This window comes from Homarus americanus, unplaced genomic scaffold, assembly GCF_018991925.1.
Source record: "Homarus americanus isolate GMGI-L3 unplaced genomic scaffold, GMGI_Hamer_2.0 scaffold37032, whole genome shotgun sequence".
Classification (NCBI taxonomy): Eukaryota; Metazoa; Arthropoda; class Malacostraca; order Decapoda; family Nephropidae; genus Homarus; species Homarus americanus.
This window is the reverse complement of record NW_024731852.1, coordinates 3,854,222-3,870,971: the sequence shown is the minus strand read 5'-3', so window position 1 is coordinate 3,870,971 and position 16,750 is coordinate 3,854,222. Positions and strand designations below refer to the sequence as shown.

General features: G+C 43.6%; 1 protein-coding gene across 1 annotated transcript in view; it reads right to left on the bottom strand.

Annotated features, from left to right (window-relative positions):
* Positions 1-1,539: 1,539 nt before the first annotated feature.
* The window catches only part of LOC121867857, a 63,622-nt gene continuing 48,411 nt past the window's right edge, over positions 1,540-16,750 (bottom strand). The window contains exon 3 of the mRNA XM_042367982.1: positions 1,540-6,099. Within this exon, the coding sequence (XP_042223916.1) occupies positions 3,462-6,099 (2,638 nt within the window). The 3' untranslated portion in view covers positions 1,540-3,461. The remainder of the gene's footprint in view (positions 6,100-16,750) is intronic.

Below are 16,750 nucleotides of genomic sequence, written 5' to 3'. Positions count from 1 at the left end.
CTTGTGTGCATCCCAGAGCCACCGGGTTTACCACTCACACACACACACACACACACACACACACACACACACACACACAAGACCATAATCCCCACCAAGTACCACTGTCACATGTATAACCACAGTCACTACCACATACTGTATACTATACCACAACCGACACTACATCTACAAGGAACCTGTGTTATATTAGTTAACGTGTAGTCTTATATAACCAGGGATCTACACGTAATATATGTACAAATAGTGTAGGCAATCGTTCATACTAAGGGACCTTATTGTACACCATGTATCCACCACATATGTTTCTGACCACGACGACAAAAGTGTGTGTGTGTGTGTGTGTGTGTGTGTGTCTCCTTTATTTCCAGGAGTTTATGTATTTTTTACTATTTCCTGTTTTTAGATTTTTAGTATTTCCTGAGACTTTTTGGGTATTTCCAACTCATTCCCTTTGCATTAGCATTTTTTATATAATTTCCAACCCTATTTCTTGGGTTTTATAATATTTCTTTGTGTTATTATTTCTATTTCCTATATATATATTTTTAGTGTATTTTAGGTTTTAGGATTTTTCCAATCCTTTTATTTAGAGTTTATTGGATATTGTATTTCCAGCATTATTTCCTGGATTTTTTGGAATATTTGGGTATTTCAGCATTATTTCCTGGATTTTGGAATGTTATGGTATTTCCAGCATTATTTTCTGGATTATTTGGAATATTTGGGTATTTCCAGCATTATTTCCTGGATTTTTTGGGAATATTTGGGTATTTCCAGCATTATTTCCTGGATTTTTTGGGAATATTTGGGTATTTCCAGCATTATTTCCTGGATTTTTGGAATATTTGGGTATTTCCAGCATTATTTCTTGGATTTTTTGGAATATTTGGGTATTTCCAGCATTATTTCTTGGATTTTTGGAATATTTGGGTATTTCCAGCATTATTTCCTGGATTTTTGGAATATTTGGGCATTTCCAGCATTATTTCTTGGATTTGGGAATATTTGGGTATTTCCAGCATTATTTCCTGAACTTTGTGGAATATTATGGTATTTCCATAATATTTCTTGGACTTTTTAGTAATTTCTAGTATTTCCAACCGTATTTCTTGAATTGGAGATAATTTGTATTTCTACGGGATAGTCGACTACAACCTCCCCAAAATGGCGTAGCATTGTGACATTGAGCCGGATCTGGACCTCATGGTTTATCAGGCTCCCATTAAAAACATATTGAGCCGGATTCGAACACGGGTGTAAGACATATCGGATTCCTTATTATAGATATATGGAGCCGGATCTAAACACATTATGGCGTATCAGGCTCTCTCTTAAGAACACATTGAGCCGGTTATGAACACAAAGACATATTCGGCTCCTTAAAGATACAATAACCCGGATCCGAACTATGGCGTATCAGGCTCCTTATTAAGAATACACCAGGCCGGATATAATCAAGGCTTAAGACATATCCGGCTTTATAAACAATATAAAATAAATAAAAGCAGAGATAGGATTTGAAATAATAAGCCAGAATGCAAATTGTTTTGGTTTTATTATCAAATATAAAATGTACAAATGTTCTTTAGTCGCTCCGGCACATCACCCACTGCACAACGCTACAGACAGACAGACAGACAGACAGACAAGGTATACCTGCACCGTCTCACACTATAGACAGGACCACACAAGGGGTACAGTGTTGCGAGAGTGCCAGGAACACCATCGATAAACCGTGTGTATCTATGTGTGTATTTATTTATTTATTTATGAAAGTAGGTAACATGATTCAGCCAAACCTAACAAAACCTAACCTACGCTAACCTAACCTACGCTAACCTAACCTAAAATTTGGTTTTGTTGGTTGGGAATAGTTTTGTTGGTTGTGTTTCGTTATGCTAGGTTGGGTTTGGTTAAGTTAGGATGGGTTTGGTTTAGTTATGTTAGTTTTAGTTTGGTTTTCTTGGATTTGGTTAAGTTAGGTGAGGTTGGGTTGATTCGTGCCGCCTGAACATACAACCAACGGTGTAGCGATGGTGTTCGTGGTTACTTGCCTACATTGTACCTCTTGCCGGGAAAACAAACCACGTGAAGACCCTGCCATACACCACTTAGTGTGTTCAGATAACAATTCCTCTTGATAATTTATTTATTTTTATTACTTTCTATGGAAGAGATAACCTTAGTATTAATTTATTTTTTTATTTTTTTTATTTTTAAGTATTTAAGATGTAGTTAGGGTTAATGTGTTTGTATGATAATAAAAAAAAATATCCGACACAAGATGAATGTTCACTTTATTTCCGCCACTTTATTTGTTGTTATTTTTTAAGGTATTTTCTTTAATTTGTTTGTTTTGTTGTTAATAATACAAAACCAGTGGTGGAACAAGACAAAAAAAATTCCAATCACTTATAAAGCAGAGTACATGACCCAACCAAATTTAACCTAAACTAACCATACCTTAGCAAAATTACCCAAGGACCATTACGTTAGGTTAGGTTGATTTGTGTGGTATCGTTCACAAGTGATGTTACCCTTGTGCCATCCCCCGTGTGCATTATCTTTATTAAAACAAACGCATCAACGAAAACCCCGAGAGAAATATCAAGAAGGATGGCGACAGAGTTAAACTGATTATTTACATAACATACCGTAAGTCCGCTAGGGTGATGAAACAATTGTGTTTTATCGAAGAACTGCAATGTGTAGAAGCATCTGACTGCCGGGGTGGCTGTCAGTGCTGGTCCACTAACCTCAAGTAGACTAACTCTCTCACCTGCACAAGACATTCAGCTTCTCACAACAACCAACTGCTCAAAATACATAACCAACGAGTAGCTATTTACAGATATGAAGGTGACGCCATAGGTCTCCTGTCACCATGTTAGGCACTACGACTCCCCGTCAGCTTAATGCCGTCTATGAGACATTTTGTTTCACCGTGGGCCCATCACCACGCCAGGGCCCCTGTCAATGCTCAGAACCTCAACAATACCCAGTAAACAATAAACAGTGTTGTCTTGCCATTCCCAGTGTACGCTACTGAAGAACACTTCACAAGACCCATAGGGCCCTCACCATATCTCTCCTCTCCAGCTCCCACAAACAAGGACCTGAACCTACCAAGGTCCTTTCATGTCCAGTCCATCGTCCTCTAAGTCAACCTCCATGGCACCGATGTGATGTAGTACCTGGCATGCATACAAGGCCAGGTGTCATAGGACCAGGGCCCAGAATACTGCTATTAGTAGTCCCATGACAACCACGGCCTCATACTTTCCTTTCTCGTTCGTGGACCCACACAACCAAAGCTGTACATTTAATACATCTGTCAATGGCCTTCTTCAAAGTACAGGTTCTGTATGTCTCGTGTGTACAGGGCGTGACACAAACAGAGGCACCTACACGGTTGTTTCATAGTCCACACAGACGACATCGCCAGACGGGGCGCGTTGTCACCAGGACTCCTTATCTGATGGCAGCAGCAGGTCATGTGTGGCACTCTTTACACCGTGGCTGTTGTTCTCCACCACCGCCGTAGCCACTGCCTTTACTGCCAGTGTCCTTCGGCGATGAATTATCACTGCCACTAAAAGTGCCACAAGAGACATAAGCAGGATAATCCCAGCTGCCAGATACACCCACGGTAACGCAGCGAGCAAACCACAAGCGGCGGCTCCCTCATCCATGCCCGAGGGGCAGTGAGAGTCACCGTCACACCACAGCTCGACAGGTAGACACGCCTTAATTTCCGGGCAGCGGTGAGGGCACATGTCAGCACCAACGGGGGACAGCGGCGCCGTCTGCAGTGGCCGCCACACCCCCACCCACGTTATCAAGAATCTACCTGAGTAGTTTCCCACATACTCCACCAGCAGGTCACGCGTCTCCCGCTGGCGGTCCCCAGGGTGTCTGCCATGCTGCTGCGGGTGGTGGTGGTGGACGTCTTCTATGCTACCATTAAGCCTGGAGATTCTGTCATTGTGGTCCGTCAGGGCCTTCTCTAAGCCCCGCCAGCCGCTACTGAACACATGTGTGGAGGCTTGGCGGGGCTCCGGGCAGATGGAAGCCAGAGGAGCCATGCCATCTGCTGAGTACACGTTAATACGGGATGACACACCGCAGTTGGTTTCCATAGCGCTTTTTCCGTTGACCCGGAGGAAGAGGAAGGAGCCGTCGTTGGCAGTAAGGAGGCGCGGGAGGCTGGAGCAGTGGTCGCCCTGTCCTGCACCTACCGTGAAGTTGCCGTGACGGCCAGACAATCGCCTCTCCTCCTCGTCACACTCCACACCAATGTCAAAGATGGTGTATTCACCCTCGAAGAAGAAGTCCGTGTAGTCATGAGCGGCCGTCATGTGCGGCACGCTAAGCACTACCTGGATCTTGTTGGTGTAAGAGATGAGGGAGAAGGGGCGGGCGTGGTAGGTGTTACACAAACAGGCACGGGTGAGCTGCACGCCCTCCCACGGTTCCTCTGTCACCCATATGGCGGGCTCGTACGCTGCCCCGCCATGGGAACACTCATAGCGTAATGAAGACTCATGGTACACGGTGTCGCAGCTGGAGCCCATGCGGGAACGGATAATGCGAAGTGCGATGCGTTGGTAAGGTTCAGCTAGGAACGTGTAGACACACTTCAGTCGCCGTGACCCTCCACGTCCAAATAAGAAGACGTCTCTTGGTGAGGCAAAGAGTCCGTCTGGCCGCAGTGTGAAAGTACGATCACAAGGACCTCCGTTGGGCGTCGCTGTTCCCCACTGACGCTTGTCCACGAACTCGTAGCGCGCCAAGAACTCCACATGCGCTGGTGTGGTGCCGGCAGCATAGCGCAGGGACAGGGTTAGTGCCGACGAAACGGAAACATAACTCTCAGCTGGTGAGCAGGGTGCCGCATGCGGTCCTGGAGCATGGACGCCGCTACACACCCTAGGCAGGCGCTCTGGTCGGCAAAACCTGCCTAGCCGCGTTGGAGTGGTGGCGTTAATGTCCGCCAGGCCGGCCAAGTCATTATTCTGCTGGAACATACCGAAGCCGTAGATATGGTCGGGCACGTGGGCACCCGTGGGGTCACCGTCCAGGATGGTGAGGGTGTTGGAGCAGTGGGCGGGGGATGGCATCTCGGCGTGCACCACGTGGCGGTAATGTAGGAAATAGAGCCACACTACCTCAGACGTCGCCGCCAGCAGCCGCCAGGTGCAGGTGGTGTTGGGCAGCAGGGAGTGTGCGGGCGCCTGCAGGTAGCCACTTCTCTGCCCGCGGCTACTAACCATATAGTCACACGTGCCTCCCTGGCGCACGTACGCTGTCGATTCCCGGTCTACGAATTCTACTTCGACGTCGAGTTCAAAGCCGAAGGTGCGACGACGCGGTGAATCTTGGAAGGGAAAATCAAAGGGCGAGGCATGGAAGACTAGGAGAAGGTCCGGGCCACTGGAGGTGATACCTGACAAAGCTGCACCGCCCTTGCACAGCGTCGTCAGCACTGCCGCCCGTGTCGTACTGCCGTCGAAGGCTATGAGGTAGTCGTATAGCACGTGGCATGCTGAGCCTATACGCATCTGTCGTTCCCTCGAGAGGTGCGGCGCATTGCGATCTTTGATGTATATAAGGTGAGGGTTGCGTTGGAACACGCGGATGAGGGGCAGTTTACCATCAGGCACGCGTGTCTGGCGCACCTGGTAGCTACACGTAAGGTTGCGTGGGTACAGCCCGGGATAATTGGGCGACTGTATCTTACAGTTCTTCTTGTCGCAGTTCTCGAAGTACTTGTCACAGAAGGAGTTAGGGATGTCCTCGCCCCGGTAGCTGGGGTTGTAGGGCGGGCCATACCGCAGTACCGCGCGCTCCTTCCGCAAGAAGCGATAGGAGATCCGCAGCATGATGGACTCCGGCGGCGAAAAGACTGCCGGGTTGTTTTGGTCTTCCTCAAGGCGGTTAAAGACCCGTAGCATGACGGTGACGGCGGAGGTCTCTGAGTAGAAGACGTTGTGGCCCCAGGAGGCCCCGCACCAGTACCCAGCGTTGAGGGGGCGACTCAGCTCTTCTATCTGCATGTAGCCGTCAGGGCAGCCAGCCACCGTGTGTGACACAAACCTGCGGGCAGGAGGAGGGTTAGTGGGGGCTACGACTAGTACATGTTGATTATGGTCTGGTCAGGGGTAGTACATGTTAGTTAGGGTAATACATGTTGTGGTCAGGGGTAGTACATGTTAGTTAGGGTAATACATGTTATGGTCAGGGATAGTACATGTTAGTTAGGGTAATACATGTTATGGTCAGGGGTAGTACATGTTAGTTAGGGTAATACATGTTATGGTCAGGGGTAGTACATGTTAGTTAGGGTAGTACATGTTGTGGTCAGGGGTAGTACATGTTAGTTAGGGTAGTACATGTTGTGGTCAGGGGTAGTACATGTTAGTTAGGGTAGTACATGTTATGGTCAGGGGTAGTACAATACAGATTAGCCTAACTTAACAATCTTAACATAACTGAACTTTACAAGCGTGACCAAACCTAACACAACTGTAGATGTTTGACCTAACCTACGTAACCCACTTAACCTTCTATTTTCAATCGAACATTGATGTTGTCTACGTGTGTGTGTGTGTGTGTGTGTGTGTGTGTGTGTGTGTGTGTGTGTGTGTGTGTGTGTTTAAAAGTACACACCCGTCTCAACAACACAAATGGACTGAAATCCAAACCCTGTTATCTGTCACCATTTCCTCCTAATTATTTACCGTGTTAAGTGTATGTCTGTCGTAATTCACCCGGACACCATCCACTCCAAAACAAAAATGAATGAATGCGCCAAACCGGACCTGCAGTTCAGTGGGCCAGCGGTCCACACCCAAACGCTTGACATTCAATTATAATCTTAATTGAACGGTCGTGTCAGGTGTCAAAGCCGAAATTGGAAGCTTTTACCCCCCAGTCTGTTTAGGGGGGGAGGGAGGGGGGTGGAGGGGGGATGAGAGAGGATTTTATAGGGGGGGGGTAATTGAGGTGTTAGTGTGGGTTATTGAGGTGTTAGTGTGGGTTATTGAGGTGTTAGTGTCGGTTATTGAGGTGTTAGTGTGGGTTATTGAGGTGTTAGTGTGGGTTATTGAGGTGTTAGTGTGGGTTTTTGAGGTGTTAGTGTGGGTTATTGAGGTGTTAGTGTGGGTGATTGAGGTGTTAGTGTGGGTGATTGAGGTGTTTGTGTGGGTTATTGAGGTGTTAGTGTGGGTTATTGAGGTGTTTGTGTGGGTTATTGAGGTGTTTGTGTGGGTAGTGTGGGTATTTATGGTGTTAGGTGGGTATGTGATGTGTTAGGTAGCCTAAATTAAGACTGGCACCAATTCCACCTGTAAGTTGATGTCAGGTTACGAGCCATTATTATTATTATTATTATTATTATTATTATTATTATTATTATCATTATTATTATTATTACTATTATTATTGCTGTTATTGTTATTGTTATTGTGGAAGAAGATGCGGTACGTTGTAAGTTATTTTTTGACTCAGGTGAGATGCGAAATTTTTCCTCCCCTTGAGAAACATTTTTGGCTATCGGGAGTAAAGTGCAATTTTGTTGAGGCGTATAATGCATTCTCGGATTTCAGAGGATTTTTGGTACGAATGTTTTATCTCTATCTCTTTTTCTCCTGCTCTGTCTGTCTGTCTGTCTTGGCTCTCTCTCTCTCTCTCTCTCTCTCTCTCTCTCTCTCTCTCTCTCTCTCTCTCTCTCTCTCTCTCTCTCTCTCTCTCTCTCAATTCCTTAATACATTATAAAAGTGAACGCTCACTTTAATTTCAGAGGAGAGACTTAACCAATAAAAGATAACGCCAATACAAGCGAAATGCAGACGAAGGCTCGCCTGACGTTACTTCCATAAACATTTTACTGCGGAGTCCGAAAAACTCTGCCTAGTAAAGTATTTCTTATTGTAGCCTTCGAGTAGGACCTTAAGTACGACCTCTTAACTATATCCTGCTAGTATAACTTTTGAGTATGATCAATATGTTTCTATATACAGTATATTAGGTTTATTTGGTATATTTATGTTATATAATTTATCTTATATAATAGTTTTTTTTTTATTTAAGTCTGTGTGTCTATGTCTGTGTGTCTCTATGTCTGTGTGTCTCTATGTCTGTGTGTCTCTATGTCTGTGTGTCTCTGTCTGTGTGTCTCTATGTCTGTGTGTCTCTATATCTCTGTGTGTCTCTATGTCTGTGTGTCTCTATGTCTGTGTGTCTCTATATGTCTGTGTGTCTCTATATGTCTGTGTGTCTATATGTCTGTGTGCCTATATGTCTGTGTGTCTCTATGTCTGTGTGTCTATATGTCTGTTTGTCTATATGTCTGTGGGTCCTCTATGTCTGTGTCCTCTCTAATGTCACAAGTGTGTCTATATTTTGTGTGTCTCTATGTCTGTGTGTCTCTATGTCTGTGTGTCTCTATGTCTGTGTCTCCTATGTCATAGTGTCTCTCCTATATCTGTGTCTCTATATGTCTGTGTGTCTCTATATGTCTGTGTGTCTCTATGTCTGTGTGTCCATGTCTGTGTGTCTCATGTCTGTGTGTCTCTATCATCTCAGCCTCCTATGTCTGTGTCTCTCTTCTATGTCTGTGTATATATGTCTGTGCATTCCTCTATGTCTGTGTCTCTATATGTCTGTGTCTATATGTCTGTGTCTCTATGTCTGTGTCCTCACTATATCACCAGTAGTAATATGTCTGTGTATCTCTCTATGTGTGTGTCTATGTCTGTGTGTCTATGCATGAAGCTGTCTCCTATGTCTGTGGTGTCTCTATGTCTCTGTCTCATGTCTGTGTGTGTCTCTGTAATATATGTGTGTCTCTATGTCTGTGTATATATGTCTGTGGCCATTACCATATGTCTGTGTGTCTCCCTATGTATACCATACTTGTGTCTCCTATGTATCCTCCTATGTGCATGGCCTCTATATGTCTGTGTGTCTCTATATGTCTCTGTGTGTCTCTGTCTGTGTGTCTATATATGTCTGTGTGTCTCTATGTCTGTGTGTGTCTCTATGTCTATGTGTGTCTCATGTCTGTGTCTATATGTCTGTGTCTCTATGTCTGTGTGTCTCCTATGTCTGTGGTAATCTCCCTATATGTCTGTGTGTCTCATATGTGTGTCTCTATAATGTGTCTCTATATGTCTGTGTGTCTCTATGTCTGTGTGTCTGTGTGTCTCTATATGTCTGTGTGGTCTCTGCTCTGTGTGTCTCTATGTCTGTGTCTCTGTCTGTGTGTATATGTCTGTGTGTCTCTCTATATGTATATATATGTGTCCTATATGTCTCTATATATGTGTCTCTATGTCTGTGTGTCTCTATATATGTGTATATATGTATATATGTGTGTCTCCCTATGTCTGTGTCTATAATACGTAGTCTCCCTATCGTATACTCTATATGTCTCTGTCTGTGTGTCTCCTATGTCTGTGTGTATATATGTATCCTCTATGTGTAAATATATGTATATGTGTGTCTCCTATGTCTAGTATGTCTCTAATAATGTGTGTGTCTCTATCTGTCTCTGTCTGTGTGTCTCCTATATATGTCTGTGTGTCATATATGTGTCTCTGTCTGTGTATCTCCTACTTCTCTGTGTCTCTATATGTCTGTGTGTCTCTATGTCTGTGTCTCTATATGCACTGTGGTAGTCTCCTATGTCTGTGAAATGTCTCTATAATGCATAGTAGTAATCTCCTATGTCACTGTGTAATGCTATATGTCTATATGACTCTCTGCTCTATGTCTGTGTATATGTGTGTCTCCTATATGTCTCTATGTCTGTGTGTCTCTATATGTCTGTGTATGCATGTCTCTATATGTCTGTGTGTCTCTATGTGTGTGTGTATATGTGTGTATATGTCATATTCAATGTCTATGTGTGTGTCTCTATGTCTCCTATGTCTGTGTGTCTCTATATGTCTAATGTCTCTATCCTGTGTGTCTCCTATATGTCTGTGTGTCTCTATGTCTGTGTGTCTCTATGTCTGTGTGTCTCATGTCTGTGTCTCCTATGTCCTGTCTCTAGCTCTCCTGTGTGTGTCTCCCTATGTCTATGTCTCTATGTCTGTGGCATATATGTATCCATATGTCTGTGTGTCTCTGTGTGTATGTCTGTGTCTCATGTCTGTTATCTCTATATCGTGTGTCTCCTGTCTGTGTGTCTCTATGTCTGTGTCTCTCTGTCTGTGTATCTAATAATCTCTGTGTCTCTGTCATTTGTCTCATGTGTGTCTATATGTCCATGTATGTCTGTGTCTCTGTCTGTGTCCTCTATGTCACTTAGTGTGTCTCTATGTCTGTGTATGTCGTGTGTCTCTATGTCTGTGTGTCTCTATGTCTGTGTCTCTAATATATCTAGCGTATACTCTATATGTCTGTGTCTCTATGTCTCTATATGTATCTATGTGTATGTCTCTATATCTGTGTGTCTCTCTATCTGTCTCTATGTCTGTCTCTATGTCTGTGTATCTCTATATGTCTGTGTGTCTCTCTATGTCTGTGTGTCTCTATGTCTGTGTGTCTCCTATGTCTGTGTGTCTCTGTGTGTACCTATATATGTCTGTGTGTCTCTCTATGTCTGTGTGTCTCTATGTCTGTTGTATATATGTCTGTGTCTCTCTATGTCTGTGTGTCTCTATATCTGTGTCTCTGTCTGTGTGTCTCTATGTCTGTGTGTCTCTATGTCTGTGTGTCTCTATATGTCTGTCTCTATATGTGTGTCTCTATGTCTGTGTCTCTATATGTCTGTGTGTCTGTCTGTGTGTCTCTATGTCTGTGTGTCTCTATATGTCTGTGTCTCTATGTCTGTGTGTCTCTGTGTGTCTCTATATCTGTGTCTCTATGTCTGTGATGACACCATGTCTGTGTAATCCTCCTATGTCTGTGTGTCTCTGTGTCTGTGTCTCCTATCTATGTGTCTCCCTATGCAGTGTGTCTCTATATCTAGCTATATGCCCCTCCATGTCTGTGTCTCTCTGTCTATGTCTCTATGTCTGTGTGTCTATGTCTGTGTTTCTACATGTGTCTCCATGTCTGTGTGTCTCTATGTCTGTGTGTCTCTATGTCTGTGTGTCTGTATGTCTGTATCCACATGTGTGTATATGTGTGCTGTGTGTATATGTCTGTGTCTCTATATGTCTATGTGTGTCTCATCTGTGTGTCATATTATGTGTCTCTGTGTCTGTGTCTCTATGTGTGTCTCCTATATGTCATAGTGTGTCTCTATAATAATCTGTGTGTCTATATGTCTGTGTGTCTATATGTCTGTGTGTCTGTGTCTGTGTGTCTATATGTCTAGTAGTGTCTCCTATGTCTGTGTGTCTCTATGTCATGTGTGTCTATATGTCTGTGTCTATATGTCTGTGTGTCTCTATGTCTGTGTCTATGTAATGTGTCCTATCTCTCTGTCTGCTCATGTCTAGTGTGTCTCTATATGTCTGGTAATGCCTCCTATATGTCTAGTAATGTCTCTATGTCTGTGTCTCTGTGTCTGTGTACTTTTCTCTGTCTCTCCTGTCTGTATATGTCTGTGTGTCTATGTCTGTGTGTCTATATGTCTATATATGTATATATGTCATGTCACTATATGTCTGTCTCTGTCTGTGTGTCTCTCTGTGTCTGTACATTATTAATATATGTCTGTATTGTCTATGTCTGTGTCTTTGTTTATATAATGAATCTTGTAAGCATTTCTGATATCTTTGTATATTTTCAGGTGGACAGGACTACTACAAGGGTAATAGCAACTCTATTAAATTATTAGTTCGTAGCTTATAAGTAGATGGTATATCTTAGTATGTTTAAAATTATCTAATAACTTAATATTTTTCTGATTAAGGACAACTCAAGTTTGGAAGTACTCTAAGTGACGCTCATTGGTTGTAATTGATATCAATTAACTTTTCCTACGAGTGCCAAAGTACTTCATAATAATTCATTGCAATACCTTGTTTATAACAAAATAAAAACTCTCCTTGCTTATTGGTCCCGGGAACTGGGTGGCTGTGACGTCATTCAGAGGCATCAGTACAGAGTGGCTATCACAGAATGATTAACAATTGATTACTTACACTGTACATTTATTTTGACATGTACAAACATTACCTTGATTAATAAAAAATAAAATAACATTAATAAATCACTATTTACAAAAGTATTCCTAGTAATATATTGTAAATTTCGATTAAAAATAAAATAATCTTTAAACTGGCTGGACTGTGAGAGGTGGCTGGTCTCACAGGTGTATTTACTTTGCTCACCTGTCTCATTCAGTGTCATGGCCAGATAGATGCCTAGAATAGAAACCTTGTCTCCAGAGTTTTTAGCCTATTTCTTTCATGGTAATATATTACTCTATTTTTTGAGTGTATTTATTTATTTATTTATTTATTTATTTATTTTGCTTTTTATTTAGTTGGGACAGAAATTTCACCTGTAGAGTATAGTGGTGCAAATTTTACCTGTTTATTAATTACTGTGAATCTTTATGTAAGCTGGTGGTGGCTCACTCTGATGGCGTCACTCCTCTGGTGAGAGTCACAGAATTTTGTACTCCAAGTTTGCTACGATTTTTAGTTTTTTTTTATATTTGTTTAATATTGTCTTGATAATAATCACTGAAGAAAACAAAGATACTGTATTATGTGTTTACGAAGGATTAATTTACGATATAAGTGAACATGTTGAGTGCATGCAGTAAAGTGGCTGCGAGAGGAATAATTCGAAGTAAAAAAGTGGAACAAGTGTTATATCGCCTCAACACCTTCACCACTATCGCCTCAACACCTTCACCGCTATCATCAACACCTTCACCACTGTCGCCTCATCACCTTCACCACTATCGCCTCCAACACCTTCACCACTGTCGCCTCAACACCTTCACTACTATCGCCTCAACACCTTCACCACTAATAGCCTCAACACCTTCACCACTATCGCCTCAAGCATGCCCACTATCGCCCCTCAACACCCTTCCCGCCACTATCGCCTCCAACACCTTCACCTACAAGGTCTCGCTCTTGGTTCTCAATCCGCTGGTGGAAGGTGCCGACGACTGCGGGGCAGGAGGCAAAAGTAGGGCGGGGATTAGGTGTACTGCGATCTGGCGGCTGCTGGGCACGAATATCGCCCTGCGGGTGGATGGACGAAAGTGGCAGGTTGGGTGAATAACGCGAAAATCGATAAACGCGAAATTCGAACTCGATGGTGCTGGTAAAGGACAGGTATAAATAATTTCTGCAAATTCTCTCGGCTCAAACCTATCCGATCATCACATTCTCATCTAGCAGGGGAGCCATCAGCTGAGAACCTTCTAGATACCATACCTACTGCTGCCAGTTTTGAACCTCTTGAGTGCCCCTGGTTTGTTTATGTTTTTGGCGGGCTTCTCCACACTGCTCAGGTAAATATTATACACCTCATGCCTCTAAATCGGTAATACATAGCACTCACTTTGGAGTATTGAGGATATTCGGGTAAAAGAACCGTTTATACTATTTCATTTTGGGATTTAGTGCTTGGTTTTGGGAGCCTTCCAAAGGAGGAGTGATGGGGTGTGAGTTGAAAGAATATATATTTTTAAGGTTTTACACACACACACACGCACACACACACACACACACACACACCACAGGCCTACAACAAACTAAACATCTTTGGCCATCACTAATAAATCGAAATATTTAGGTTGAAATATCAAATTCGTCTTGGGACTAAAGGCATGAGTAAATAAATCTTGCACAAACATCTTAAAGGTATCAATCAATCAAATCAATCAATCAATCAATAATCTTGAGGACAAGGTAAGCATTCACCTGCCAGACTGACGTAGTGCTGACTACCAGTTTCACATGCCATATACATGGCCGCGGTAGGAATAAGCTGACGAAGTGAGGCAGTGTTCCTCTGGTAGGCCCCAGGCCTGCAGGGTGTAGGTCGACCCCACCCTCCGTAGTGATCTGCTTGCAGGCTGGCAGAGATGGGAGATGTATATTATTGGCTGTGAGGAAGAGATGAAATAGTAAAGTGTAATATTTTAATGGGAGAAATAATACGTTTGGAGTTGTAATGGAGGCTGGTGACTCGAAATGTGATGGGGAAGTGTGTGTGTGTGTGTGTCTCAAATATCCCATGAAAGTAAGAGCAGTATCGTTTTAATGCAGCCACTTGGCCGTTAATTTGTGCCACTATATTGGGCCAAAGAGATGTAGAGTGAGTAAAATAAGCTTGAGAAAAACCACTATATTTACCTTATATGTTCGCCCAGGGGTCATACGGGAAGCACGTATCTTTGACTCGTACCTGCTTCTGTGTAGGGGTGGATCAAGGGGCCTCAGATACCACAAGGAAGGAAAGCAACAGGGAAGAGTTGCTTGCAGACAGTAGTAGACGCTGATCGTAAACTGCTCAAACCAAGTAGAAAAAATCAACAAAGAATTGGCAGATAAAAGAAAGAAGGAAAAAAGCAGGAAATGGCTCGTGCCAAACTTTCCGTCTCCTCAACCTGTGTGACTCGACACTGCAAAATTTCATTTCAAATCTGTAGAATGTTTCCCCTCCATCAGGCGAGGATCAGAGGGATGCTGCAGAGTGAAGGAAGCACCTCATCATTTGGAATTTCTCCGCCGGCGTCTGGCATTTCCCAGTCAGGAGAGATTTTCCCACAGGCCGCTTTCCTGGCAACGGTGACAATGTCAGCGTTTAATGTTGATCTAATTTCGAGCCCGACGAATAGGAATTTAGCAGATGGCGCAAAGGTGTGGCGGCAGGAGGATGGGAGGAGTTTGACAAGGAGTGGCCAGGTCGAGAGATAAGCAGTAGTTAAAATTGGATCTGGACTTTCCCAGTACCCTGTGACAGGTAGGTGATGGTGGTGCTGGGTCGGTGGTAGTGAGGTGGACAAGGAAAGAATGGAGAGTTTAGCTGGGATAACTTTGTGATCATCAGAGGAAGTCTCAAAGAGGAGGAGATAAGCCAGGTCTTCCGATTCACCAAGATTGTACGTTAACTGTCTCCCTGTACTGGTGAGATGCGAGCTTATTGTGACCCGCTGCCATTCTATGGGCGTAATTTGGTAAGCGCAGCTTAAGTTAGCCACTTGGGATGCGTTCAAACATCTCAGTTGAGGAAATTACACCTAAGAACATTTCAGAATCTGTGCTGAGAATTGGCTGTGGGTGAGCTTTCTGCATGGGTCCTTGGTCTCCAAGGTCTGTGTGTACAGGACGAAAAGTTATAGATTGAGTGTTGAGGAGAACATATTTTGAAAAGTCGTCTTACTAGTATTTGCGGTATGCTTACTTGTGTTACAGGTGTGGTAGAGGTATTATAAGTATCATGCGATTGGTATAAGTATCTCGTTGGTGTGTTACTCTAGCAGAAATATCATGGAGTGTTAGAGTTGTTTCATGAATTGGTAAAGATTTAGGACGCTCTGACTTGCAGATGTTGCTACAGGGAGACAGAGATCTTAAAACAAAGGTTAGGGTGAGGCACGGACGCTAGGATACTGGACACAGGATTTTATACGGGACCTGAACACAAACAAGTTCAGGACACCGGTTTCACGGACCTGGTTTCTACGGACATAACCACAGTACAAAGTCTTGCGGACCTGGAATACACGGACAACAGTTTTGAAGAGAAAACACACAGCCACTCCTATGTCCCTCTTCCCGTGATGTCTTCCTCAAGGACGAAAGGAAATATTTTACGGTCACGTGGGGAATGGGAAGGTAGGGAATTAGGGCAGTCATTATCCACCAAATTACTCCTTTGTGGCATGAACGTCCCGTCGTCTTGTAAGCTAAAATACCCCGAAAAAAAATGAAACATGTTCTGTGTTTTTCATCCTCTGGGTTGTGGGTGAGGAGATAACGCAGTGTCTCCTCTCAGCCTTGGAACAGCCCAGGAGATTATCCAAATGTACTTTGTTGCGGAGGCACTTGGTCATACAACAGGTACCACCTGGATTCAGTAGGTATGTTTTAATTAAGGTGTTGGTGGGGATCCACAGGTGTTTTTTGTTTTTGAGTCTGTGTGTAGGGACATTCACTGTAGTCTGTTTGTATGCAGATACGTCAACAGTGTCTCAATCAGTGGATAGGAAGACATAATGGTGAGTGTTTGTGTACAGGAGAAATTAATAATGCGTGTGTGTGTGTGTGTGTGTGTGTGTGTGTGTGTGTGTGTGTGTTGTGTGTGTGTGTTGTGTGTGTAGAGTGCCAATAGTATATGTGTGTGTGCAGAGCATTATGGTGTGTCTAGGAGGCCGAAATCACTGGTGTCAGGTCAGGTGTAGGATTTTGAGTTGACCCATAGCAATAATATACAGGGCCTTTCACCGGTTCAAGGGCTGCGGTGCCATACCCCGCGCTCAGGTGAACTTCTGTGCCAATAACCACGGAATTGATGACCCCTTACACGCAAGCAAGCTCATTTACATTAACGTCTTGACCCACAGAGCAACCAATAAGTATTTTGGTTGCTGAACAAAATTCCCCTGGACATATTTAGTGCGGGATAGTGGGTGAGAAGGATTTAGGGCTGTGTTTTTGTTAGACTTTTGCTTTGCGTTCAGGGGTGATTTATCCATTTTGTGATTCAGATTTAACATATGATGGTGAAAGCTGACGGTGATTGGTATAAACCATTCGTTGCATAGGCCGGAAGTAAGTACTGATACTGAATCAAATTTGACAGCAATATACGTAGCGCA